Source organism: Conger conger, chromosome 18, assembly GCF_963514075.1.
Source record: "Conger conger chromosome 18, fConCon1.1, whole genome shotgun sequence".
Lineage (NCBI taxonomy): Eukaryota > Metazoa > Chordata > Actinopteri > Anguilliformes > Congridae > Conger > Conger conger.
This window is the reverse complement of record NC_083777.1, coordinates 11,059,344-11,086,658: the sequence shown is the minus strand read 5'-3', so window position 1 is coordinate 11,086,658 and position 27,315 is coordinate 11,059,344. Positions and strand designations below refer to the sequence as shown.

The following is a 27,315-nucleotide window of genomic DNA, read 5'->3' as shown; positions in this document are numbered from 1 at the left end:
TATTTACTCACCTGCCATACAGGAATATGAATGTTATGAGTTCACACACAATAGTGCAAGGCTTTGACAGTGTTTTTGAACAGCAAGAAGAGGAGGAGACGCACAGAAAGCTGGCATGCATCTGTGAACAGAACTTTCAGCATCTTGCGAAAAACGCAAGTTGGTTAAATACAACAACAGCATTACTGCTGGTGAACACCTGTAGAGATAAAATAGCTCCTCAAAGCTTTTTCATTGGTTGCTGTGAAAAGTTAGAATGTGGGTGACATTAGACATTATTCATGCTATGCATGTTTACAGCACACTCAGTTGCTAAATACTTGGTTTTGAAAAGTGAAGCACAACCATTTCAAACAGAATACACAGTTCACACAATCTACTCACACATCTTCTGCAAGCCACTGTGCTATGGTGATATTATATGTAAAATTAGTGTAGATGTGGCAAAGAAGAACACCTGACCTACCATGCAATAGATCAAACCAATCAGGAGAAGAATACGTTAGTTCTTCATCATGCAACTGTGGATGGATTTTGGGCTTTTTCTGCTTTGGTAGTGCAATGTAGAACAGTCCCTGTAAGTGAGGTACCTGTTGGGCTGTTGGAGTCTGTTCAGCACACTGCTGAGTCAGTTCACTGTACGCCTGATGCAGAGATTTCAGCTGCTCCTTGGTCTCCTGCTTTTCATTTTCGGTCATCCTACATTCAGAATTACAGATCACAATTTGATTACTAATGCAACAATGACTGGGCAACTTCAATCAATCAAAATCTATTTTTCTATTGATATGACTTGACTATGTCTCGGGGTCACGAAAGCAATAAGGGCCAACGGTTCTACACTTTCACTCTGACTATTTTAACTTGCATAAACAAAATGTGTTTATCACTTTTTGTGATATTCCATTGTGATACCACATGTACACAGTAAAATAGCTGGTGTTAATATAACCCTAACAGACTATATATAGTCCAAAAAACTGTACTGAGTTGATTTAACACTGAACATGTTTAAGATAAAAGTTAAGACCAATAAAACAAATATTACTGATGACATTATATATAAAAGAGATCCAGCCTTTTATCCACCCTTTGTTTGTTAATTGTAGGAAGCAGCAGTACATACTTGTCACTGTGTTTAGTTAACAAGAGCTGTGTTGTCCTCAAAGCCTCAGCAATCTGTTCTTTCTTTGTCGCAAGTTCTTCCATTGAAATCTAGAACAAAAGCCAGGAAAATAACATTAATTTATTGCACAGTCTTTACTTTGCTACCACTCAGAGCATCTATAGGGCTTTTGTACTCGTCCTTATGAAAATGAATCAAAGGACTTTCACATCATTTTAAACAATGCAGATTCAGAAATGTTTTTCTTTATTATTTACTCAACACATTATAACAGTGATATATACAAAATACCATGTTTTTTTTATTTATTCCATTTTCATTAATATTGACAATTTTATTTTGGAGACAGATCATCTCTAGTTTGTATGTAGATTATTTGTAGATTGCACAAATTAATGAAAGAATGGATAGTGAATAAAAGGTTCTGGGAGACTTAGGTTACTTTTAGATTTTTCAAGGGACAATGGTACTATTTCGCAACCAAATGCAGATGTAATTTACTCTTCAACTGAATCTATTATCCCAGTTCATTACAGATCACATTACAGAATAAAAGGTTATTGTGGTTTTTTGGGGGGTTTTTTCGAAGGGGGGTTGACCGTGATTTGAAATATGAGGTGCCACACTGCTGCCAAAACATATTCATGTGTGATTTGATACTAATATTGCAAAATCTGTCAGGAGAAAGGGCAGCATTTTGATAGCTTTTTTTAAAATTAGCCACCGGAGGCTGTATCTAATTCCCACCCAAATCTGCAACTGCAGCCGTGCTTCCACCCTGCTAGCTTTGGAGAACTGAGACATGGATCTCTGAAACACAAAGTGTCCCACAGCTAAGCAGAGCGGCATCCGAGGAAGACCTTTAATACGCGGCTCTGACATACTGTCTTTTTTGGCAAGTGGGGAGCAATAGACAGGTGGATCCCTATCCGACTGAACCCTCCCCTGCCCTACGCTGGCAAAAATTGTGTTTCACCCCTAGGCCATTAGGCAGTGACGCAGTCCGAATTCAATCCGAGGCAGTCAGACTCATCCTTGCACCACAACATGATGCCTCAACTAAATGCGTCATCCAGCAGCCCTGTATTTGGATCACTTTTAATGCAGGAATTTACAAAACTGGGGCAGACATTAAATATATAGGATATTTTTTTATTTGCTGTATATGCTGCAGTGACACCTACTGTAAAAGTTCTTGCTGAAATGATTTATACAGCACTTATACAGTGCCCTCAAAGTGCTTTCCATGAAGGTACTAAGAGTTGGGGGGCGGGGGGCGGGTGGTGTGTGGAGTAATGTATATTATGAAACATGATAATTTAACACTGTTCTCGATACGTGCTTTCACTTCTATCTCAGTGCATCATGAGTCATGATGCTTATATCAGTTTATGATGTTGCCGTGGATAATTAGACACATCGTCCTTGTCATATGTTGGGTGTTGGAGTTCAGCCAAGTCCTTTAACACACAAACCCAGGCTATGCAAAACTTTATGCTGATTCACCACGTGCACGTTTGTGTGTCTTTATACTAAGCCATGAACTAGCACAGTTCAACGGGGAAAACACATGGACAACATTTGATAAACTGGACCAAACTTCACAGCATTTATTTTCCTCTATATGCTGTGAGCCGTTGATGCACCTATCTCTGTTAACACTGACTTCCACTTCACATTTTATGTAGGGAAAAGGGGGAAAAAAAATGATATAATAACAGGAATGTCTTTTTTTCCATTTTTATGACACAGTAAATGTACCGTACTGTACTTTTGAAGGCAGCAATATTTAGCTTTTTATATTTTTTTGTCTGTTCATTTGATCTGTGTTTTTGGAGCATTTTGGAGTCGTTTTACCATGAGAAAAAAGATTTTAAACAGTGAACAACTGCATATGCATGAAACTATATGGTACAGTGACAACAGAGACACACACAGTGTGCTTATTACCGAACAATGTGAAGTTTCCTTTATTGTTTACCAGTCTGATGATCGTTACACACCTTCCTTGAAAACAGGAACAGAGTGATTTCGTTTGACATTAACAAGGATTCCTCTTAAAAAAGATGGCCTTTCAGAGTCTTTCAGAGCGTTGTAAGAGACTTTCAGAGTGTGCATTACCTGGGGCTTACTAGAGGCCTCTGGGGTGTGTTTGCCATCTCTCAGGCACTTGTCTTCTTTGTTTAGGCTCGTTTTCACACTTGACATCCAGCCTAATAATTTGCTAACTTTGTCACCGTGCTCTTTCTTCTCCACCTCTATAGATTTCTGTGATGGGTTGGAGGGGGAAGAAAAATCAAAATGGCCGTTAGATCACTACAGCATGCGATACATGGATCATACACTGGTAAAGCAGATGGATGCATTTGGACATCCCTCCACCAAAGGCAAACCTCCCAGCCATCAGAACTCTTTGGTAAGAGGTATCACAGTAATTCTGATCACAAAGCATTTAGATTTATTGTTAGAGAGACTGAAAAGTTGAGCACTACCTAATCTGTTGAGAAAAACATGTTTATTGATTTGTTATTCATGATTATACAACACATGATAGATAGATAGGACATTTCTTGAGCATTTTCTGAGATAAAACATGAAACGAATGAATGAAAAGTATTAGTTCATACATTTTTTAGTAAAACAGAATCCTTGATTATATGCAAAATAAAACATTGTAATATAACTTGTTGAGTTTATGAACATGATTTTTCATTTAACACATACATGAAAAGAAATCATACACTTTCATATATTACTAACAACATTCTGTATGTACATTCCATTTGTAAAACTTTCAGCAATCTTTCAGATTTGTAGGGTATGCAGAAACTTGAGCATCGTCGTTCTGACGCCTCATTTCACATACGGGTAGGTAAAAATGTAATAGAAGGAGGACTCGACTCCAACATTGTGGCTCTTGACTGCCCGGAGAAGCTTGAGGCCCGTGTGACAGTCATAGACCCCTTTTTCCAAAGCTTCCTTGAATGATATTTTCCTTTTGGTCTTAGGGCATGTTAGGTTCTTGGCGTAGGACTTCTCATCTGTCAGGTGTGTGGCGATGGTTTCGTCTATCAAGCCACATCGGGCTGCCTCTTCCACTGAGATTCTGGCCAGAGTTCCTGGTTGCACCAGACCTCCAGTCAGTGCCTGGAACTCAAGGCACTTTAGCCCAACATCCCTGGGGAACAGACCTTGCTGCATGGCCTGTGCTACAGACAGGAGCACACCTGTTCTAGGGTGAGCAATGCCACGGTAGGCCTGCTCATACAGCTGGACCTGGCGGACCATCATGTCATCTATGAGACCTCGCTGAAGAGCTTCGGCCACAGTGAATTTCTCTCCCAACAATGGGTCGCAGATGCCTCCTGTGCAGGCCTGGGCCTCCAGTAGCCGAACAGTGGTGAGCCTATCCAGCAGGTTCTGCTGATGCCCCTTTAACACAGGAAGCCTTCTCATTTGGCTGATATCCCAGAGGCCTGCAATCGGGCTGTGGGGATCTTCTGAAACACTTCTCCTGGAGATCAAAAGGTCTGCAAGCTCATTGATTTTGAGGAGCCCTGCTCTGTATTTCTGCAGCTCCTCTACAATTAGGATCTTGAGGACCAGGCAGCGTTCGATGCAAAGCTGCCGCCCACTCCTGAGGTCAGTCAGAATGTGTATGGTACCCCCACTTGAGTCTAATTCGGTACTTTCCTCCCACACATTCTCCTGCTGGGAGAGCAACAGGTAAGTGTCCCTGTCAATGAGCTTGGCCCTGTATGCCTCAAAGGTAGACATCTCGGTGCCAGAACTGCTACTAATCACCCACAACCGTGAGGGTCTGGCAAGGGTTACGTTTGTGACATGTCGACTGCCAAACGGGAGGAGGAAGACATGTCCGTCAACGTCATAGACGCATGTCTTCAGAAGCTCACAATAGTAGGCCTTGTGCCCTGTGTCTGGATTATGAAAAGCTTTGGGGTTGCTGACAGGGTCATACAGGGTCTGAAGGGTGGATTTGTCTATAAGGCCCTTCTCCAAAGCCATGTCTAGGGGCACACGGATGCCACTCTGTGGGTCGACCAGTCCACCTGTAGCGATCTGAACCTCAATGATCTTTCTCCCTTTGTGCCTGTCCAGAATCCTACTCTCCATGGCCTGGAACACAGACAGCACCCTGCTGCCATGTGTATAGCCAGTTACTGCCCTCTCAGCATCCAGGAGCTTTTCCTTCAGCTCCTCCTCAACAATACCTTTCTCCAGAGCATCCTGAACTGAGTAGGTTTTGCCTGTGACGTAGTCTATAATTTGGCCTGTGGCTGCCTGCGCTTCCAGAAACTCTGCGGCATAAGTCTGTGCTAGGAAACCTTTCTCAGAAGCCTCCAGGAAGGAGATTTTCTTTTTGCTCGCCTCAGTGTAAATGCCCGCGATCGCAGATTTTTGACCAACCAAGCCCATGACTGAGTGCTGTAACACACCTACAGCTACCTCGCCTGCCTCCTCATTTTTCAGGGTCACAGAAGAGATGGAGGTTGTGGCTGCTTGTGTATCTTTATGATGAGATGAGTTAGTCATCGATGTGACATGCCCAGAATGCATTTCTTCTGACAGAGTCACAGATACATCACTGGTAATTACAGTGTGATGTGTTTCCTGGGAGTGTATTTGCGTGATTTTTGAGGTCTGTGTAGTTTTCTTCATGGTCAACTCCTGAGCTTGGCTTTTAGTTTGCTTTTGAGTTTGCTTTTGAACTTCCACTTGGCTGCTAGCATTTATTTGTGCTTGTTTCTTTGCAGTCAGTTCCTGCATTCCCTGGGCCTCCACACTTGATGTCTGTGAATATGAAATGTGTACAATCATTAGACACAAAATGAGCAAATTGTACATAGTCCTATTGGCAGATATCTTTTCAAAAATATCCATCACATTTTGTGATGCACCTCTCCAAATAAACTTTGTGTATGTATGAAGGAGAGTCAAATGGTTTATACATACACATAACTATCACTCAGTAGTGGTTCAAGATCACTGATATAAACTATGTGACCATCGAAGCCTCAAAGAAGACTTCATAGATCACTAAAATTTGTGTTTACATTCAGAGAAAACTAAAATAAAGAACTAAAATAACCATCAGAATAGATAAAAACTGCAAACTTGAATGGTGATAGAACTACAGAAAAAGGATCCGCCCACACTGGTTAATGTCCTGATCTAAACAATCCAACTTTAGTATAATAACAGCTATAATAGTTATAATAACAGGAACTGATTAGAATAATCATCCCAGCACCAAAGCCTACTTATTGCTTATTAATACTTATTAAAGTGATTGCAAATGAATTAAGCAGAGTGGAATACATGCAAATAGAATTACAATCAAGCTAAAACAATTCAGGTATAACATAAGCTAATATGCAAACAAGTTTATTACCTGTATTTTCAAGTTCCTTAGCTCTTCCTCTTGTGATGTCACCATTTCTTTTGCTGTCATGAGCTCAGTCTTCAATTTGGCAAGCTCATTGTCTTTAAAGCACTGATGGTTCCTTTGGCACTCCCTTTCCATCACCTCAAGTTTCAAAACCTTCTCCTGTAGGTCTTTCACGTCCTTTATATAAGATGAGACCTGCTCTTTGAATGATCTTGATTCCTTCTCACCTATTGCCAGTTTCCGCTCAGTCTCTGCTACTGTTTGTTTGAGCGTCACATTATCTTTTGTGATTTCATTAAGGCTTTTGTCTGTCTGAGCGATTCTCGCAGTCAGCTTGACTTTTTCCTTTTCTAATTCAGCGATCCGGGTCTTTGCGACAATCATTTCCTGGCTGGTTGCAGATTTTTCTTTCTCTCCTTTATCAAACTTCACATGAAGCACATCCACCTGCTGCTGTGCCTCTTTCTTCAGCTTCAAAGCTTCCTGGTTGAGAGTTTTCAGCTGTTCAATCTCTTGAAGATATTTTTTCTCACGTTCAGCTACTTCAGTGGTGTACAAATTATCCCTCGACTTCTTTTCACGCTCCATTTTGAGACTGGTCTCCGTACGCTGTAGTGCTAGCTTCTGTTCCATTTCAGTCCGGAGCACCTCCAGCTCACTCTCATGTCCTTTTTTCTGCAGTTCCAGTTTACCTTTGAGGTCTTCCAGCATCTGCTTGCAGTTCTGCACTTGCTCCTCCAGACCCTGGGCCTTCAGCTGGGCGGCTGATGTCTCCTTTTGCTTCTGCTTGACCTCTTCCTGTGTCTGCTCTAGTTTCTTCTTCAGGAGGGTGACTTCAGACATCAGTGATTGTGCTTCCCCCCTGGCCACACTCCTCTCCTTCTGAAGGACTGAGATTTCCTGCTTTAAGCTCAGGGTGAGTTTCTCTGAGCTGGAGTTAACCTCGGTGAATGACTGCTTGCTACTCTGAACCTCTTTCTCAAGCTCAGTGATTTTAAACCCATACTTCTTCCCTTCCTGAGCCTCTTTCTTCAGTTCATCCTTAGTTTTTTGCAGAGCAGCATTCAACTCATTCAGCTGGGCCTTCAGAGTCACAAGTTCCTGATCTGATACCTTCTTGACACTCTGTAGAGCGACTACTTCCTTTTTAAGATTAACTGCAACTTTTTCAGAATTTCCACTCAGATCATTCATAGTCTGTTTGTAGTTCTGAACCTCAGCTTGCAGCTCGTTTACTTTGGCAGAGTGTCTCTGTCCATCAGCAGTCTCCTTTTTTAGCTCATCCATTGCCTTCCTAAGTTTTGCAGTTAGATCATCGATTTCAGATTTCTGTTCCAGGACCTTCTTGTCTACCTTTTTCTTTTCTTCACTAACAGAATTAAACTCATATGTAAGCTTCTTGATGTCCTTCTCATTGCTGGTAATGGACATATTTAGAGAATAGTTTTTTTCCTGAAGCGCAGATGATTTCTTTATTTCTTCTTCGTAGTCCCTCAGTTTTATCTGCAGCTCATGGGACGCTTGGCTTACTTTCTGTAGCTCATCAGCTGTCTTTTTAAGTGTTACATTTAGATTACTAATTTCCGATTTCTGCTCAAGGACTTGCCGTTCAACCTTTTTCTTTTCAGCATTAATGGAAATGAGTTCAGACTTAAGATTCTTAATGTCCTTCTCATGCGTGGTAATCGTTTGCTCCTGGGTTTTGTTTTTCAGCTGTAGCCCAGATGATTTCTTTGCCTCCTCATTGTAGTCTCTCAGTTTGATCTGCAGCTCATGTGAAGATTGGGTCACTTTTTGCAACTCAGTGGTCGTCTTCTTAAGTGTTGTGCTTAGATTGCTATTTTCAGCTTTCTGCTGAAGGACTTGCTGTTCAAGCTTTTTCTTTTCAGTATTCATGGAATTGAGCTCAGATTTAAGATTCCTGATGTCATTCTCATGGGTGGTAATCGTTAGCTCGAGAACTTGGTTTTTCTGTTGTAGTTCAGATGATTTCTTTATTTCCTCATTATAGTTTCTCAATTTGATTTGCAGCTCTTGTAAAGACTGGGTCATTTTCTGCAACTCATCAGTCTCCCGCTTAAGTGTCACATTAAGATGGTTAATTTCAGCCTTTTGTTCAAAGACTTGCTGTTCAACCTTTTTCTTTTCAGTATTCATGGAAATTAGCTCAGAACTAAGACGCTGCATCTCCTTCTCATGGGTGACCATTGTCAGATCCTGAGATTTTCTTTTCTTCTCTAGTTCCGTTGATTTCCTTGCTTCCTCCTTATAGTCCCTCAGTTTTATATGCAGCTCATGTGAATCTTGGGTAACTTTCTGCAACTCAGTTGTTGTTGTCTTAAGTGTTGCATTAAGATTGTTAATTTCTGTTTTCTGCACAAAAACTTGCTGTTCAACATTCCTCTTTTCTGTGTTTACAGAATTAAGTTCAGACTTAAGATTCTTAATGTCCTTCTCATTATTGACAATGTCCAGACTTAGTGTTGTGATCTTCAACTGTAGTTCAGATGACTTCTTTGATTCCTCACTATGTTCTCTCAGTTTTATCTGTAGCTCATCTTTTGTCTTCTTAAGCGTCGTGGTTAGACTGGTAATCTCAGCTTTCTGCTCAACTACTTGCTGTTCAAGCTTTCTCTTTTCAGCAGTCCTGGAATTGAGCTCAGATCTAAGATTCCTGATGTCTTTCTCGTGGGTGGCAATAGCCAGATCCTGAGCTTTGTTTTTCAGCTGTAGGCCAGATGATTTCTTTGCTTCTTCATTACTGTCTCTCAGTTTGATCTGCAGCTCATGTGAAGATTGTGTAACTTTATGCAACTCATCAGTGGTCTTCTTAAATGTTGCATTTAGATTGTTAATTTCGGTTTTCTGGTCATTGACTTGCTGCTCAACCTTTCTCTTTTCACTATTCACTGAATTGAGCTCGGATCTAAGATTTTTTATGTCTTTCTCATGGGTGGCAATCGCCAGATCCTGAGCTTTGATTTTCTGCTCTATTTCAGATGATTTCTTTGCCTCCTCATTATAGTCTCTCAGTTTGATCTGCAGCTCATGTGAAGATTGTGTAACTTTCTGCAACTCATCACTGGTCTTTTTAAGTGTCACATTTAGATTGTTAATTTCAGCTTTCTGCTCAAGGACCTGCTGCTCAATCTTTCTTTTTTCACCACTCACTGAATTCAGCTCAAACCGAAGATTCCTGATTTCTTTCTCATTGGTGGCAATTGTCAGATCCTGAGATTTGTTTTTCTGCTGTATTTCAGATGATTTCCTTGTCTCCTCATTATAGTCTCTCATTTTGATATGCAGCTCATGACTAGTTTGTTTCTCCACCTGTATCTCATCTGTCACCTTCTTAAACCTTATGTTCAGATTATTAATTTCAGTTTTCTGCTCTTGGACTTGCTGTTCAACCTTTTTCTTTTCTGTGCTTATAGAACTAAGCTCAGATTTCAGATTCTTAATGTCCTTCTCATGCGTGCCTATCTCCATGGTAAGGGATTTGTTCTTAATTTGTAGTTCAGATGATTTCTTTGTTTCCTCATTTAGGTCTCTCAATTTTATCTGCAGCTCATCTTTCAACTTCCTAAGTTCTGAGTTTAGATTGTTAATTTCTACTTTCCTCTCAATGACTTGCTGTTCAACCTTTCTCTTTTCAGCATTCATGGAGCTTAAGTCAGACCGAAGAGTCCTGAGATCCTTCTCATGGGTGGCAATTATCAGATCATAAGATTTGTTTTTCTGATGTATTTCTGTTGATTTCTTTGTCTCCTCATTATAGTCTCTCATTTTGATCTGCAGCTCATGAGTAGCTTGTTTCTCCTTCTGTAACTCATCTGTCACCTTCTTAAGCATTATGTTGTGATTATTCATTTCAGCTTTCTGCTCATAGACTTGCTGTTCAACCTTTCTCTTTTCTGTGCTAACTGAATTAAACTCAAATTTAAGATTCGTAATATCCTTTTCATGAGTGACTACCTCCAGACTAAGGGCTCGGTTCTTCATCTGTAGTTCAGATGATTTCTTAGTTTCCTCATTTAGGGCCCTCAATTTTATCTGCAGCTCATCTTTTATCTTCCTAAATTCTGAGTTTAGATTGTTAATTTCAGTTTTCTGCTGATGGACATGCTGTTCAACCCTTGTCTTGTCTGTACTTAAAGAATTGAGCTCAGACTTCAGATCCTTAATGTTTTTCTCATAGGTAACTATCTCAAGACTAAAAGCTTTGTTCTTCAGCTCTAGTTCAGAAGATTTTTTTGTTTCGTCATTATATTCTCTCAGTTTTATCAGCAGCTCATCTTTGGTCTTCCTAAGTGTTGTGTTTAGACTCTGAATTTCAGCTTTCTGCTCAAGGACTTGCTGTTCGACCTTCCTCTTTTCAGTCATTATGGAACTGAGCTCAGATCTAAGATTTCTGATGTCCTTCTCATGGGTGGCAATTGTCAGATAATGATCTTTGTTTTTCTGCTGTAGTTCAGCAGATTTCTTTACTTCCTCATTATAGTCTCTCAGTTTCATTTGCAGCTCATGAGAAGACTGGGTAACTTTATGCAACTCATCAGCAGTCTTTATAAGTGTTGCATTTAGGCTGTTCATTTCAGCTTTCTGCTCAAGGACTTGTTGTTCAACCTTCCTCTTTTCAGCAGTCATGGAACTGAGCTCAGATCTAAGATCCTTAATAACCTTCTCATGAGTGGTTATCGCCAGATCCTGAGATTTGTTTTTCAGCTGTAGTTCAGATGATTTCTTAATTTCCTCATTATAGTCTCCCAGTTTGATCTGCAGCTCATGTGAAGATTGGGACACTTTCTGCAAGTCATCATTTTGTTTTTGAAGTGCTGTGTTTAACTTATTCATTTCAGCTTTCTGCTCAAGGACTTGCTGTTCAAGCTTTCTCTTTTCAGCAGTCATGGAACTGAGCTCAGATCTAAGATTTCTGATGTCCTTCTCATGGGTGGAAATTGTCAGAGAATGATCTTTGTTTTTCTGCTGTAGTTCAGCAGATTTCTTTACTTCCTCATTATAGTCTCTCAGTTTCATTTGCAGTTCATGAGAAGACTGGGTAACTTTATGCAACTCATCAGCAGTCTTTTTAAGTGTTGCATTTAGGCTGTTCATTTCAGCTTTCTGCTCAAGGACTTGTTGTTCAACCTTCCTCTTTTCAGCAGTCATGGAACTGAGCTCAGATCTAAGATCCTTAATAACCTTCTCATGAGTGGTTATCGCCAGATCCTGAGATTTGTTTTTCAGCTGTAGTTCAGCAGATTTCTTTACTTCCTCATTATAGTCTGTCAGTTTCATTTGCATTTCATGAGAAGACTGGGTAACTTTCTGCAACTCATCAGCAGTCTTTTTAAGTGTTGTATTTAGGCTGTTCATTTGAGCTTTCTGCTCAAGTACCTGCTGATCAAGCTTTCGCTTTTCAGCATTCATGGCACTGAGCTCAGACCTAAGATCCTTAATAACCTTCTCATGAGTGGTTATCGTCAGATCTTGAGATTTGTTTTTCCGCTCTAGTTCAGATGATTTCTTAATTTCCTCATTATAGTCTCCTAGTTTGGTCTGCAGCTCATGTGAAGATTGAGTCACTTTCTGCAACCCATCTTTAGTAATCCTAATTGTCACATTAAGGTTGCTAATTTCAGTTTTAAGATCTTGAACTTGCTGGTCTGCCTTTCTCTTTTCTGCATTCACGGTATTAAGTTCAGACTTAAGAATCCTGATTTCCTTCTCATGGGAGGCAATTGTCAGAGAATGATCTTTGTTTTTCTGCTGTAATTCAGTAGATTTCTTTATTTCCGCATTATAGTCTCTCATTTTGAGCTGGAGCTCATGTGAAGACTGGGTCACTTTTTGCAACTCATCAGCAGTCTTTGTTAGTGTTGCAGTTAGCTTGCTAATTTCAGCTTTCTGATTTTGAATGTCTTTCTCATGCATGACTATCTCCATGGTAAGGGATTTGTTCTTCAGTTGCAGTTCTGATGATTTCTTTGTTTCCTCATTATAGTCTCTCAATTTTATCTGTAGCTCATCTTTTGTCTTTCTAAATTCTGTGCTTAGATTGCTAATCTCAGTTTTCTGCTCAAACACTTGCTGTTCAACCTTCTTCTTTTCCACAGACATGGAATTGAGCTCAAGCTTAAGATTTCTGATGTCCTTCTCATGGGTGGCAATTGTCGAAGAATGATCTTTGTTTTTCTGCTGTACTTCAGCAGATTTCTTAATTTCCTCATTATAGTCTCTGAGTTTGAGCTGCAGCTCATGTGTAAATTGGGTCATTTTCTGCAATTCATCAGTGGTCTTTTTAAGTGTTGCATTAAGATTGTTCATTTCTGCTTTCTGCTCAAGTAATTGCTGTTCAACCTTTCTCTTCTCTGTGTTTACAGAATTGAGCTCAGACTTAAGATTCTTAATGTCCTTTTCATTGGTGACAATGTCCAGACTTAATGTTGTGTTCTTCTGCTGTAGTTCAGATGATTTCTTTGAATCCTCATTATGGGTCATCAGTTTAATCTGTAGCTCATGTGATGATTGGGTCACTTTCTGCAACTCATCTTTAGCAATCCTAAGTGTTACATTAAGGTTACTAATTTCATTTTTAAGATCTTGGACTTGCTGGTCTGCCTTTCTCTTTTCTGCATTCACAGAATTAAGATCAGACTTAAGAATCCGAATGTCCTTCTCATGGGTGGCAATAGTAAGACTTAGCATTTTGTTATTTTGCTGTAGTTCAGATGATTTCTTTGCTTCTTCACTACAGTCCCTCATTTTAATCTGTAGCTCATGTGAAGTTTGGTTTTCCTTTAGCAACTCATCTCTTGTTTTCTTGAGTGTTGTATTAAGCTCTTGGACTTGCTGTTCAAATCTGTTCTTTTCTGTGCTTAAGGAATCAAGGTTGTACCTTACATTCCTGATGTCCTTCTCATAGGTGGTAATTTCCAGACTTAGCGATTTGTTCTTCTGCTGTAATTCAGCCAATTTTTTCAGTTCCTCACTATAGTCTCTCACTTTCATCTGCAGCTCATGAGTAGTTTGTTTCTCCTTCTGTAGCTCATCTGTCACCTTCTTAAGCCTTATGTTCAGATTGTTCATTTCAGTTTTCTGCTCTTGGACTTGCAGTTCAAACTTTCTTTTTTCTGTGCTTATAGTATTTAGCTCAGATTTAAGATTCCTGATGTCCTTCTCATGAGTGGCAATGGTAAGACTTAGTGCTTTGTTGTTCTGTTGAAGTTCAGCTGATTTCTTCACCTCCTCATTATAGTTTCTCACTTTGATCTGGAGCTCATGAACTGTTTGGGTCTCCATCCGCAACTCGTCTGATGTCTTCTTAATTGTTGCATTAAGACGACTAATTTCAGTTTTAAGATCAAGAACTTGTTGTTCCACCTTTCCCTTTTCTGTGCTTACAGTATTAAGCTCAGACTTCAGATTCTTCATGTCCTTTTCCTGGGTAGCAAGTTCCAGACTTAGAGCTTTGTTCCTCTGCTGCAGTTCAGCTGACTTCTTCACTTCCTCATTATAGTCTCTCAGTTTGAGGTGCAGCTCATGTGATGTTTTAACCTCTTTCTGCAGTTCATCTTTGGTTTTCTTAAGGTTTAGGCTCAGATTGTTAATCTCAGCTTTCTGTTCTTGGACATGCTGTTCTGCCTTTCTCTTCTCTGCACTCAATGAATTAAGCTCAGACCTAAGACTGGTGACATCCTTCTCATAGGTAGCAATAGCCAGACTTTGTGATTTGTTTTTCTGCAGCAGTTCATATGATTTCTTCACTTCCTCATCATAGTCTCTCAATTTGATCTGCAGCTCATGTGTAGTTTGGGTCTTCTTGAGAAGTTCTTCTTCAATGATCTTCAACTGAGATTTTGCACTATCTACTTGAGACTTAAATATGCTAATTTGCTGGTCTTTGCTTCCTATCTCCATCTTGGCTTTGTCCAATTCAATTTTCACATTCTTCATGGATCGCTCAGTCTCTGCAAGAATGTTCTTCAGCTCTTCCATATTCTTTCTCAGCTGACTCACCAGCTGGCTGCTATTTTCTAGTTCTATCTCCATGTTTTTGGCTTTGACAAGAATTCCCTGCTCAGACTTTACCTTCAGAGCAAATTCCTCTTTGGTTTTCTGGAGCAGTTCTCTCAAGCTATCAATTTCACTCTTCTGTGCCTTAACCTTCTGTTCACTGATAATTCTTTCCTGATGCAGGGAATCAACAGAAACCTTCAGATTTCTGATATCATTGTCCTGTTTAGCAGTTGTCCTTGTCAGCTCATTGACTGTAAATTTCAGCTTATCGCCTTCTTTTTGTTTGTTGATCAGCTCATCCTCCATGCGTCTCAGATTGTGGTTGCTCTCCTGCTCTACGGAGGTCATCTGAAGTAGCTTTCCCTGGCTCATCTTCAGCTGCTCTTTCAGGCCTTCAATTTCTGTCATGTGGAAGACCACTTTCTGCTCCAGAGTAGACTTGTCCCTCTGTAGGGATTTTAACTGCTCTTGATAGACAAAAACAGACCTTTTCAGCTCAGCAACCTCCTGCCTCATCTCCTCAGTCTTCTGACGGGTGCTGCTCCTCTCTGACTCCATGTCCATCTGGATTCTCTTTAGCCTATTATTACCCTCCTCCAGGAGATCTTTCAAACGCTGCGCTTTCTCTTCTGCCACATTCTTCTGCACCATCACCATGTTCATTTCTGACTTCAGAGTCTTGATTTCTATCTCAGCTTTCTTCCTCCCCATGGCCATCTCATCCAACTTGTGCTGGAGATCCTCAGACTGCTCATTCTGCTGCACTCCTATGTCTGACCCCTGGGAATGCACACTGTTGTTGAGGGTTACGTTTGTCGTAGTCACCTTGCTGGATGTTAGCAGGGTTACTTCACTGCATGGAACAATAGGCTCCTTGGGGCGGGTAAATTGAATCTCCAGGCCCCGCAACTGAGTCATGAGCTTTGTCTCCGTTCCCTCCTTGGCCTTCAGCTCCATCTCCAGGGTACGTTTATGCTCCTCCAGGCCCTGCACATCATTGTCCTTCCTACGGAGGTGTTCCTCCAGCTTCCTTCGAGCCAGGGTGCTCTCCTCTATGTTCCTCTTTAGCATAAGCAGGCTCTCCTCCAGGGCAGATTGCCTAGCCTCTGACTGCTGGATCAGCTGTCGCGCATGCAAAAGCTCCTTCTCCAGGGCAGCCTTGCCCTGCAATGCTGCTTCCAGATCCACATGGTTCCGCTTCACCTCATGTTCCAGCTTGGCTTTCTGGAGGGTGAGCTCTTCGACTGTCTTCCGTTCATTTTCCAGCTCACCCTCCAGTTTATCCTGCCGTTGTTCTTTTTCAGCCATCTTGGCCTGAAAGTCCCCTTCCAGTTTATCCTGCTGTTGTTGCTTTTCGGCAAGCATGCTCTCTAGTTCTGAGACCCGCTGTTGTAGCCTGGTGATTTCCTCATCACCAGTGGATTTCTGTAGTTCCCAGGTCTCTGTCCAGGTGATATATTCTCCCTTCCTTCTCTACAATGAAAAATAATGTCATCCACAATCCCATACACACATACCAAATAATAAAATGTATATATATTTATATCTGAATCCATATTAGAGAGAGAAAATGGGTAGCATACTCACCAATAGAAAGGGTTTTTGCAGCCACAAAAAGCATCCCCCGCCACCTTCTGCCATGAAAAAGCTTCTATCGTTTTTTACTAAACAGCAACATCGTCAGAAAGGCCCCTGTCACCACTAACAATACAAAAGAATGATTCTTTTGTATCAGCACTTTAACAGTTTATAAGAGCAGCGATAAGGTGCTACAGAGTTGCAAACCTACTGCATGGATGCAATCTCTGCCCTTAAAAGGGGAAAAGGACAGTCATTGATTCCAACGAGAAAAAAAAAATCAATGTGAATGCATTTAAGTACTCCACTTTGCTTTAAGAAAGAAGCAAAGGTGTACTTAAAATGCTTGCTTGGAGAGTGTATTACTCTGATACATTCATCTGTATGGATCTTGTAAGAAATAAATTGTGTGTTTTCATAAAACCACATTCAAAAATACACCTAAAACATTTCTCTCATGACAATTGTGAAAAGTATTACTGTGATACCCCATATGACGCAGCAAAACATTTCAAACACCTTTTCACCAAATTGATATTTTCAAGTTTGTGGCTGGGAGTTCACCTTAAACAACAAGCTGTGAATAAATACAAGTGTTATTTTATGAACTACATTTTTTTTCTGTTCAAAGACCCCCAAAGCAACATACATTATATGCACATAGTATATGCATGTTTAATGCTTAAATCTATTGAAGTAAATTAATGAATCAATCAGTTAAGTTTGATTTATAACCACCACCACATATTTTCTAGATTTTTAATACATGGCAATATTCCATGAATGACGATCACACATTTTTGTTTTGGCTTTTGAATCTGTACCTCTTCGATAGCCTTTTGTTGTTGGCAATTCTCCAGTCTCAGCTGGTCTGCAGGCAAGTGTAAGTGCTCTGGGAATCGATTCTCATCTTGATTATTTTCAAGGGCCTTTAATCTACTTAAGAGCTGCTTGATTTTAGCATCAGGGCTGACATTTGGGTCCGAGAGAAATGCATCCAACCCTTCGTCTCCACATGTCACATTTGAAGGACGCTCTGTGAAGTAAGGAGGGACCCCCGGAGAATGCTCCCGCTCGTGGGGATTGGGTTTGGCAGACGGACTCATGGACTGTTTCAAGGGACGTTCAGTGTGGTGAGAACATCCAGCATCACCTTCAGAAATGTGGGATTGGTCTATCTCTGATTTCTTACAACGCCAATCACCAGGAGGCTTAGGCAGACTGTCAGACACTAAATGTATTATTTCAGTCTTTTCAAGGAAAGTGACTTGTGTGCTAAGAATATTCATATGTACAGCAGAACCTACTAAGGGATCTATCACAACGTCCAGGGGGCCAGACTTCAGCTCACCCTCACCCTCAGTTATGGTTTCAAGGCCTAAGGGACAGGATGAATAAGGAGCTAAGCTACTGCTGGTTGCGGTGTATACCAATTCTGTTACATCATCTATACATGCTTTCTCTGCATGAGCAAGTACATTTCTCCTAATTTGCTGTGTGCTGGGATTCAGCGCTGTAAGATAGCCATCTTTCTCAGCAGCATGAGCTGTGCAACAATCTTTCAGCTGTTCACTTTCTGTAATAATTACACTTCTCTGATTTAAACTAACCTCATCTCCATCTTCAACTATCTGTAAGACCCAGTCACAGGCCTGCACAGGCCTGTCTACTTGAGCGAATTTGCTATTAAACAGCTCAAGATTCACCCCCAAATTTGTCTCATCCCTGGATGCAGAGGTATTTGCATGGGGGACATTTTGCGGAGAGTGTGCGTGCCAAGAGGCCGAAGTGTCACAGGCTTCTTTAATGCCTGCTTTGATCGGAAGAGCATAAGTACTCTTCACCTCCTTTGAGCGACTACGATTTTTCAAAGGCAAGTCCATCGGCTGCTGAACCAGGTCTAACGCTGGAGCCATGAGTCCGTCAGTGACCTCCCAACTGGACAAGTGTCCTTCTCCCCTCCCTTCTCTGAGGGGATTTTTTGGCATGTGTTCTCTCTCTGTCCTCCCATCGCGTTGAGCTCCATCGAGTGCGTGGGCCATTCCCACTGAAGGGCAGAAATCCCCTTCATCAGAGGAGGACTGGACAGAATAGCACATGTTACTATGCATGGTAGCTACTTCTGTTCTCCATTCAGCGATGCAGCATTTTAAATAAAGCGCAGAAGTTAAGAGTGGACGGAAACCCACGTAGCCCAGGTGCCATGAGGCTTTTAACAGCAGCGGAGACGTCTGAACAGACAACCCATTTCAATCTTTAATTTTCCTTTTTCATTATTGTATTATATTTTAGTTATTGTGCTTTTGATTCATTTCCCCAAAAGACCTGATACCAAACTGAATCTTTTTGCCCTTGTGTGGTGCATTCATCTGAAAAAAGCAAATATTCTATTTAAGAAATACAATTAAGTAAATGGATGATCTGTAGTAAACCTTAATACAAACAAAATGGAAAATGGAAGCTTCAGGACTGTTCTGCCTCAACATTCTACGTGGTAATACACTTTCAGTGAGAGAGAGTACAGGTTTCATGCCTGAGAGTTGGAGAATGCATGCACAGGAGAACGAGGTTAGTCTGTTCAGAGGGGAAGTCAGAGCAGATAAAGCAAAGATCATGTAGACCAATGAAGCAAAATTTTCTTTTACAGCTTTTCCAAATAACACATGAAGCATAAAATAGAACTCAGAAGTCAGCAGGTACAGTTCTGCTCACCTGCGCTCTGTTGTGCTTATATAATCGCCCGATTATCAAATGAATTTTAGACAGTCATTAAATTAATGTAACATTATTTCTGGCATGTACAAACTTATAGCTGGGTGGAGATATTTATCTTATGAAAACACAATTTATTCAGGCACTGAGTCAATGCATAATTTTAACAGAAGGTGCATTGTGAAAGAATGAGCAGGTGATCCAGGTGAAGCTATGGGTGTGGCATCACCTGCACAGAGCTCACGGTGAAGATATTCTTGGTAAACTCAAAGCAGGGCTGTGCTCCAACAGATGCCCTACTGGATGTCTATGTGTGTGACTGAATCAACACAGTCACATACTGTGAAGGGCAGGGAACAGAAGAGAGCCAAGTGGAACCCGTGTGTGGTGTCTGCTGGTCACCCGGCAACCGGCTGACCTACCTCTTCCTCCTCTGTGCGCTTCAGGGTTTCACTGGCGAACTTCACGTACTGCGTCATGAGCGTAACCAGGGCAGTGTATCGGGTTCGAAGGTCCATAAACTAAAAGGACAAGGAAAAAGACAGGTCACAAATATAAGTACAGAGAAAATGTAACCACGTCATTCCACAGCTGAAGAGGAATGACGACTTGCAAAAGCACAGGCCATACTAATCCAGAACCTTCTATCTTACAATTATGTCGGAGCATTAGGCTTGTCACAGTGTTTTGATACCGGTGTTACTTCCCTCTAAAACACTGTTGATACCAGTTACTGACTTTTGCCACTAGAGGGGCCTGTCAGATTCCCAGAGGAGGCAAGGCTCAAGTTTAACTCACAAATTTTAATAACTCACAAAATACTTTGGAAGAAGAAACCAAAAGTCATTCAATTTAAAAAGTAGAATAAAATAAACAAGGCAAATTCATTTTGGTAATCAGCGATCTAAATTCAATTTCTTGATATATATCTATAAAAAGAAACTGCTACCAGAATGGTAAAAATGTAACAAAAATACAAAATAATCAAATGAAAACCATAGTTTACAAAAACTGTAGCCCATCTATGACTGCCTAAAATGATAACTACACAATAATTGCTTGCATGACTGGAGGTGAAGAGCAACCAGCAACATCAGCGCTCAACTGAGGTTTTTTATTTTTTATTTTTTTACTGTTTTCAGCACCAACTCACTGTCCTTGATCAGTGCTATAGACACGTATGCTCTTCGGACAACATTGAAGCTCTGCCAATACAATTTCATCAATTTCATTACTTGTGCTTTATTTTAAAATGGTAATTAGAAAATACCTATTGTGCCTGCAAAGAAATTATGAAAGAAAATAAAATAAACCAATAAACAAACAAACTGATCTTGGGCCAGATTCAGCAACACAGATTAGGCCTAGCCCAAGTCCCTCTCCATACAGAATTCAATTTAGTCCAGGACTAAGCTAAATGTGAGTGTGAAATTGGCCCATAAATAGACAGATAGATAGATGTGCTCACTTCCTGCAGGATGGCATCAGAGGAGCTCTGCATTCGTCGCCGTTTGATGGGGGATTTGTGCTGCGAGTCCACCATGGCCATGTAGGTCATCAGCTGCAGCTCGTAGTCCTGCCAACCACAGAGACCGAGCAGAGAGGCACAGAGAGAGAAAGATTTTAACAGAAGGATACAGGACATCAGTGTTTGTGGTCTCCTATGTTGAACACTGTTCCTTGCACATTTTCACCTTCTGTGAAAACTGTCCAGACATTCCACAACTTTCCTTTTTTCAAATGGAAATCAGAAGAAGTACAGAAAAACCATTACACAGACTCGCTGCATAGGTTGGTATCATGTAGCAGATGCCATTATATTTAGGCTGACTTTGCATGTCAGTAAGAAGAGCTCCCTCGACTTTGCTCCCAGGAATGCATCCTTTGAAGTATGTAAAATAATATGGGCTGGATTTCAATAAATAAAGAATCACTTGTTCCAGTGTGAGTCATCAACCTCCCCCACCCTCTTCTCTTTGTGACCTGTCTTTGTGGTTATGCATGGTCCACAGACAATGGCCTGAAGAACAGCACAAAGCCTCACCTTGACGGCAGCAGAGTACTGCTCTGAGTACTTCTGGCACTCCTCAATCCTGCTCTGCTTCTGTTCAATTTCAGACACCAGGACCTGAAAAGAACCAAACACCATTGAAAAACAGTTATGAATTCAGAGTTCAAAAGGCCAAGAAAACAAATCCTATTTCAGGGCCTTGTTGTTTTTTTGTTTGTTTGTATTGCAAACAATACAGTTCATGCTCAGATCCTGCCATCTGTCCTCTTCCATACCAGACTCCAATAAGTGACCCAGCACAAAATGGCCACCAAGCTTAAGGAGTGAGGCTATAGTTCCCATTGCAAATAAATTGGTCACCCCACTCCCCAGCTACACAGCTGGAAAATCCAGGTTCAGTAAGTAAAAGTGCTCCACAGTATTTTCTTCTAATCACCTGGATTTGCTCAATAGTACCATTCTCCAGCCAGGAGGTAGAACTGGTAAATTGGTAAAATCAGCTGTCTGAGTTCATGGGTGAAAGAAACAAATGGCAAGACATTTACTTTTACTACTTTCTCAGCCCCGGACTTTCTCATCCACCTCTGGGTATAAATGCACTGCTACCTTCTGCTGGTTGAGGAGCTCAGCGAGGGCCTTGCTGTCCTCTGGCTGGTTCTCCTGCATGGACCGCTGGTTGGCCTCCATCTCACGGATCCACTCGTCCAGGCTGCCATATGCATCACGGTAGTACTTCAGGGTCTTTCCAATGCCCTCCAGATCTCTCAATCTGAAAGGAAAAATGTCCCATTATTTAGCATCTTTGTTTGCTTGGCTGCTTCATTTTGCAGGTGGATTCACATCTTATATACCATCCTTTTGTTCAACTGCATATTCTACCAAGACAATCCGAGTATATTCCTTGAGGCTGAAATGACAGTCAAAACCAGGAACAGTGGTTCCTTAACATCTAAGATGTACTGTCACCGTCATCTGTACATTCTATGTTTGCAACCTATTGTACAAAAAAAACATCCGAGGGGATAAATACTTTACCTGTTAAAAAGTTCACAAAGCACTAACCTGCTATCAATCTGGGAGTGCACGCTGTGCCATCGCTCGCTCAGCTGGTCGGCTTTCTCCTTGTGCCAGTCCAGGTCAAAGTCACGCTCGTTGTGGGTCTTGAACATGCGGTCACTGATGCCCCGTGCCTTCTGCAGCTCGTCTTCCAGATCGTGGAAGACCGCCCTGTTCTCATCAATCTCTGAGCGCCATAGCTGAAATTCACCCAAACAAGATCAGAACCAGCACACAACCTAACAGTACCTAACATTCTGCTTATTTTTTATTTTAAATGGCAGTTCAATGGTGTCTGCAGTCAATACAATTATGCTAGGCTACAATTGAGGTTTTTAGTGGATTTAGTGGAGAGCAGAATGCTTGCAATGTCAGTGGCTATATTGCTCTTTTCCTAAAACCAAATTAAAAAACATTCTATAGATTCTACAACAGAATTCTAAACCATTTTGACAAGGAGTCAATGAACATACTCAAGCCCCAGCTTACACCACCTGCAATCGGTCAAGGTCAGAATCTTGTGTATAACTAATAGCCCTAAAAGCGCATACACAGACATACGGATTACCTTCAGTGTGCTCATGACTGCCTCGATAGCCTTGTTGTCAGCGTTCACGCCGTCCTCTTCGCAAAGTTTGGCCTCGTACAGTTTGACCAGGGTGTCTGCTCCCTGGCTGTGCCTCACCACCAGACTCACAGACTTCAGCCTGCAATGGGAACAACAGCCATCATCACACCTGGGCTACAAACTCTCTGTACAAGAAACCCACACAATTACCACTAATGCTATTTGAGGTTTAGAGTGTTAGAGACAGTACCCCCTATTCCCACATGATTATTACAGAGCCATTTGTATCCCCCCCAATTAAATATATGTTGTTTTTCCACCCAAAATATAGTGGCTTTAGCAAAGTCTCCTTTGACTATAATATTTCAGTATGAGTACAAGACAGTCTATGACATGAATGACACCCAACGTTGTGGGGACCTACTTCTCCAGGTAGACGGAGGACATGGAGTACACCTGGCTCATGCTATGGAGTAGCACGCTGAGCTCGGAGGAGAGAGTGGGAGCGAGTATGGAGGCTGAGGCCTGGCTGACAAACGCTTCACACTTCTCCTTCAGAGCCTCCAGATCCTCCTTCAGCCTGTCCAGCTCATTCTGCATAATCTGCCAACCAGGGAAAACAGCTCAGTGTCACAAAAGAGGCATGCCTCTGTGTGTGTGTGTGCTTGTGTGTGTGTGCGCATGCGTGTGCATGAGTGTGCGTATTTGTGATTACCATAACAAGTGCTATAACACTTCACTTTAAGCACTAATGAGAATGTGAACACCAAGTGATATGCATATTTAGTTAGCATTTGTAATATGGCTCCAGTTTGTCAGCGCCCACCTCTTGCTCCACGATGCGACGCACACTCTCCTCCAGGTCATCCCGGTCCAGAGGGGTGCGGATTTGGCGGAGCAGACGCTCCTCGTAGCCCTCGAGACGCATGCGGAAAGTCCTCACCTCAGAGATGAGGAGGTTGTAGATAGATTCCTCGTGTTCCTCTGTGTGTCAAAAGAGGAAACGAGTGAGATACAACCACACCACTCAGAACTGGATCAGTATTTGTCACCACGATCAAACTGAAAAGTTAATGAGCTCTGATTAACAAGCTGAAAATTAATCATCAATTCATTGTGTGTGTGCACAATTTTTGTCAGAGGGCCAGTTCACACAGAAACACGCACACACATACACACATGGTTTCCAGCCAGAGAACAGAGGATATAGGACAATCCCTGGAGGTATTAACTGGTGCCTAATAGGCTTAAGGAATCAGGTGCTGCTGGGAGGGGACGGGGCTGAGGGGTGAGCGAATGGGGCTTGCCTCTCTCCGCAGTGCGGAGCAGCTCCTCGTAGTACTCCTTGCAGGCCTCCACCTCCCTCTCCAGCTGGGCGCGGTCGGACATGGAGAAGACCTCCGATTCATCGCTGTCCTCCATGAAGCCCTCGAGATGAGACTGTAGGTTGCCAATCAGCAGCTGATGGTCACCTGGCAACAGAGTCTTGACCTGCAGAGCACAGCATAAAACGACCCTCTTAAGCTAAACCGTTCACTCGCACACCCCTCCTTCACTCTCTCAAGTTCTGAAGTTCTACGACTTTGTGTGTGGTGTGGGTGTGGGTACGTGTGTGTCCCATCTTTACTGCCAAGTCTCCTGTTTATCACTTCCAGAATTTGAAGATGATGACATCTTTATACAAAAACTCCCAAAGGATGAATGCTTGGTGCGTTTATAGCTTGGCTTCAGGAAGGTGGCATCATTATGGGATCCCAGTGCAATTATGCACTAACAATCACTGCAAACCGACCATGAATACACTTAAATACACAGACACTTTCACTGCCCAGACCTCAAATGAGAGGTAATAGGGAAGGCGGGCCCTCACTCCCTCAGGTAATTACAGTGCAATAGCAGATCTGCCTGGTGAGGTTTGAGCATGGGGGAGCGTTTGCTGAGCCTGAGGAGATTATGTTCTCAGAAGAAAACTAAGAACAGTGAGAAATGTAGTAAAACATAAAACTGAGCTTTAAAGGGCCTAAGCAGTGCCTCGCCCTCTGCCCTCCGGGCACAGTTCCTGCCAGGAGAGCTCAATGCGTGAATGCTGAGGCACGTCTGTGCAAGACAAGGACTCACCAAGGAGAGACTAGCTGTGCTAGAGGGGGACTCACCAAGGAGAGGCTAGCTGTGCTGGAGGAGGACTCACCAAGGAGAGACTAGCTGTGCTGGAGGAAGACTCACCAAGGAGAGACTAGCTGTGCTAGAGGGGAACTCACCAAGGAGAGACTAGCTGTGCTAGAGGGGGACTCACCAAGGAGAGACTAGCTGTGCTGGAGGGGGACTCACCAAGGAGAGACTAGCTGTGCTGGAGGAGGACTCACCAAGGAGAGACTAGCTGTGCTGGAGGAGGACTCACCAAGGAGAGACTAGTAATACTGGAGGAGGACTCACCAAGGAGAGACTAGCTCTGTTAGAGGACTCTCCAAGGAGAGACTAACTGTGCTAGAGGAAGACTCACCAATGCTCTCTGTGTCTCTATCTAGTTAAAAGTCTTCTTGGTCTAGCAAAATGGTTCAATTTGGGCGCTTTCACACTTTTCAGACCTACCATAGAGGGTTCCTTAGAGAACTAAAAAAGGGCTTCCCTGTTGAGAACGGCCAAAGAGCCTTTTTTTTCAGAGAGTGTAGAAGACTCACCGAAGACACGGAGGCATTGCGGACGGCTTTGATGTCGGTCATCAGGTAGTGCCAGGAGACCACGCTCTTCATGTTGATGTGAGAGTGGTGCCACAGGGCCAGAACGTTCTGGTACAACTGTTCAATCCTACAAGGAAGCAAATAGCCATCAGTAACACAAACAGAACGATTGCGCAGCGGAGTGTAGTGGCTAGGGAACAGGGCCTGTAACCCAAAGGTCCCAGGTAGGGCACTGCTTTTGTACCCTTAGGCATGCTTCAATCGCTTTAGTATACAGGGCCAAAAATGTACACGTAAATGTCTAAAATGTAAACGGGGGTCTTATGTAACTTCTTTCTGTGCTTTCAGCTATGCTATTTCCCAGAATCCCTAGCTCTCACCTGCTGACCAGCTCCATGGCCTCCTTGTTGGGGGGCGGCACAGTGAAACAGACTGAGGGAACCATGGCTTCATTCCCAGAGGGGCTGATCACCTTCCACTTGGCTCTGTGGGAGTTGTTGGCTAGGACACACTCATCCTCTTTGTAGATGGTTATCTGCACAGACCAGCGCATCATTGTGAGCTAAAGGCCACACACTCAAACAACAGTTGGGAAATGAAAGCATTGAGCCTGAGATTCACATGATGTGAGCAGAAAAACAAGTACTATAAGAATTATTCACTGAAAGAGAGGAACAGGGAGGATGAATTCCTTTATAGTTCTTTGTTTACTCATTTTTAGCCATGGGAAGGGCTTAAATGTTTCCTTTCAAACTGCAAGACACCCAGGCTAAAACCTGCCCCAGCTGAGCACACTAAATCTGTTACGCCCAGATGGGAGGTCTCAGATCGGAAGCTAGGGAGTGGTGTGCAGATGGCCGTAATCTGACACCCTGCGCTGGAACCCATTCAGTGGGTGATATCCAATAACTATGAACTAATCGTCGGGCTTCTTTCCCATTTTCGTCGGGGTATTACAGGTTGTGAGACGCGAGATAGGGCAGCAGGGTGGGACAGGGTGGCTGATTACCTCGATCTGTCGGTAGTCACAGATGGCTTTGACCGGGATGGACGAGCGGACAGGGTGGTCAGAGCTGCGGGGCTTCAGCTGGACGATGGACTTGGCCCGGCCCACCAGGCTCGCCACAGTGCTGCGGTACTGAAGGAGAGCCTCCTTCTCGTCCTGCGGACAAGCAGACACACCACAAAGCAGCTCAGACTAAACGCCCAATCACACGACCACACCAACATTTAAAGAGGAATTGCACTCGCTGTTTCAGCTCCGCTTTGTTGAAAATTTTGAAAAAATGCATTCTGGGGAGCGTAGAGTAGGTGTGTCCATGGCATTTGCATAAAGTATTCAGGTGCTGTCAGTGTTACGTTTTGTATTCATCTGTAACAGCTGGCTTGCCGACTTTGAAAACAAGCCATTAAATTAAACAGACAAATTTGTGGGCGTCAACAATTTTCCAACTGTATATCTGATTGACAACTATATATGACATCACCATACCCTACCGTACCTTAGGCTATATACAATGGCGACAGTATAAAACAGGAACTTAACTCATCCCCTTAAACATCACCAGCACAAATTTCTCGACTACAAAAGTAGCAGTGTAGTGCTTTATCCGATCCAAATACAGTCCAGTTGCGTGTAGGAGTGTCTATTGTTGACCACAGTGGCTCAGTGATCATCTCACCATGGATTCCTGGACCAGGTCCTCCAGGCGGTGAAGGCTGCTGGAGCGGTCGCAGCCGTACTTCCGCTGGATCATTTCCTGAAGGCTCTTCAGGTAATCCTGGGCGTCTTTGGCATCAGTGAAAAACTGTGGGGTTGAGCAGAGAGAGGTAGAATGAAGCCTAAAGTCCGGCCTGCCTCATTCTCCTCGTTGGGCTGGTGGAGGCACTCACCTCGAAATAGACAGCGTTTTCTCTCAGGTGCTGCTCCACGCAGCTGCACAGCTGCAGAATCCAGCTCCACTGGGTCTGCATGGCAGCTCTGTATGCCTGCAGATTGCCATGGAGACAGAGAATGTAAAACACATACAGGGAAGCATGGACCGAAGCCTGTCAAAAGCCACCTCACAAATGATCTGTGTAAGAATGGCTTAATGCCCTTATATATTGTATTTTGGAAGTAGTTTGGGTGGGTGCCACGTAAGTTAGTGTAGTAAC

The 27,315-nt window shown here is 42.5% G+C and overlaps 2 protein-coding genes across 4 annotated transcripts in view; both read right to left on the bottom strand.

The window, feature by feature from the left end:
* dst (dystonin) overlaps window positions 1-27,315 on the bottom strand; it is a 195,410-nt gene that overhangs the window by 80,246 nt on the left and 87,849 nt on the right. Inside the window, exons 15-32 of one of the 3 annotated variants that reach the window (XM_061227475.1) lie at window positions 27,052-27,147; window positions 26,841-26,966; window positions 26,168-26,320; window positions 25,539-25,693; window positions 25,159-25,285; window positions 23,788-23,971; window positions 23,307-23,464; window positions 22,905-23,083; window positions 22,481-22,619; window positions 21,919-22,112; window positions 21,463-21,625; window positions 20,890-20,973; window positions 20,314-20,421; window positions 19,268-19,366; window positions 16,958-18,214; window positions 3,248-3,394; window positions 1,127-1,215; window positions 591-699 (exon numbers count right to left, since the gene is read on the bottom strand). In XM_061227475.1, the coding sequence (XP_061083459.1) occupies window positions 591-699; window positions 1,127-1,215; window positions 3,248-3,394; window positions 16,958-18,214; window positions 19,268-19,366; window positions 20,314-20,421; window positions 20,890-20,973; window positions 21,463-21,625; window positions 21,919-22,112; window positions 22,481-22,619; window positions 22,905-23,083; window positions 23,307-23,464; window positions 23,788-23,971; window positions 25,159-25,285; window positions 25,539-25,693; window positions 26,168-26,320; window positions 26,841-26,966; window positions 27,052-27,147 (3,567 nt within the window). Of the gene's footprint in view, window positions 1-590; window positions 700-1,126; window positions 1,216-3,247; window positions 3,395-16,957; window positions 18,215-19,267; window positions 19,367-20,313; window positions 20,422-20,889; window positions 20,974-21,462; window positions 21,626-21,918; window positions 22,113-22,480; window positions 22,620-22,904; window positions 23,084-23,306; window positions 23,465-23,787; window positions 23,972-25,158; window positions 25,286-25,538; window positions 25,694-26,167; window positions 26,321-26,704; window positions 26,795-26,840; window positions 26,967-27,051; window positions 27,148-27,315 lie in introns of those variants that run through there. The other 2 variants (XM_061227477.1, XM_061227476.1) reach the window with 2 other exon arrangements.
* Window positions 3,625-11,425, bottom strand: LOC133117949 (desmoplakin-like). The gene is made up of 2 exons (XM_061227478.1): window positions 6,540-11,425; window positions 3,625-5,938 (listed from the first exon to the last, which is right to left on the bottom strand). Exons 1-2 carry the CDS (start codon window positions 11,388-11,390, stop codon window positions 3,980-3,982), a joined length of 6,810 nt encoding a protein of 2,269 aa, XP_061083462.1. The 5' UTR covers window positions 11,391-11,425; the 3' UTR covers window positions 3,625-3,979.

Excerpts from the sequence above, each read along its gene's own strand:
- LOC133117949 (XM_061227478.1), bottom strand. The coding sequence starts at position 11,390 with ATGAATAAGTTAAACACAGCACTTCAAAAACAAAATGATGACTTGCAG. Across the intron at positions 5,939-6,539 it reads TAAGGAACTTGAAAATACAG|ACATCAAGTGTGGAGGCCCA; the intron begins GTAATAAACTTG and ends TCATATTCACAG.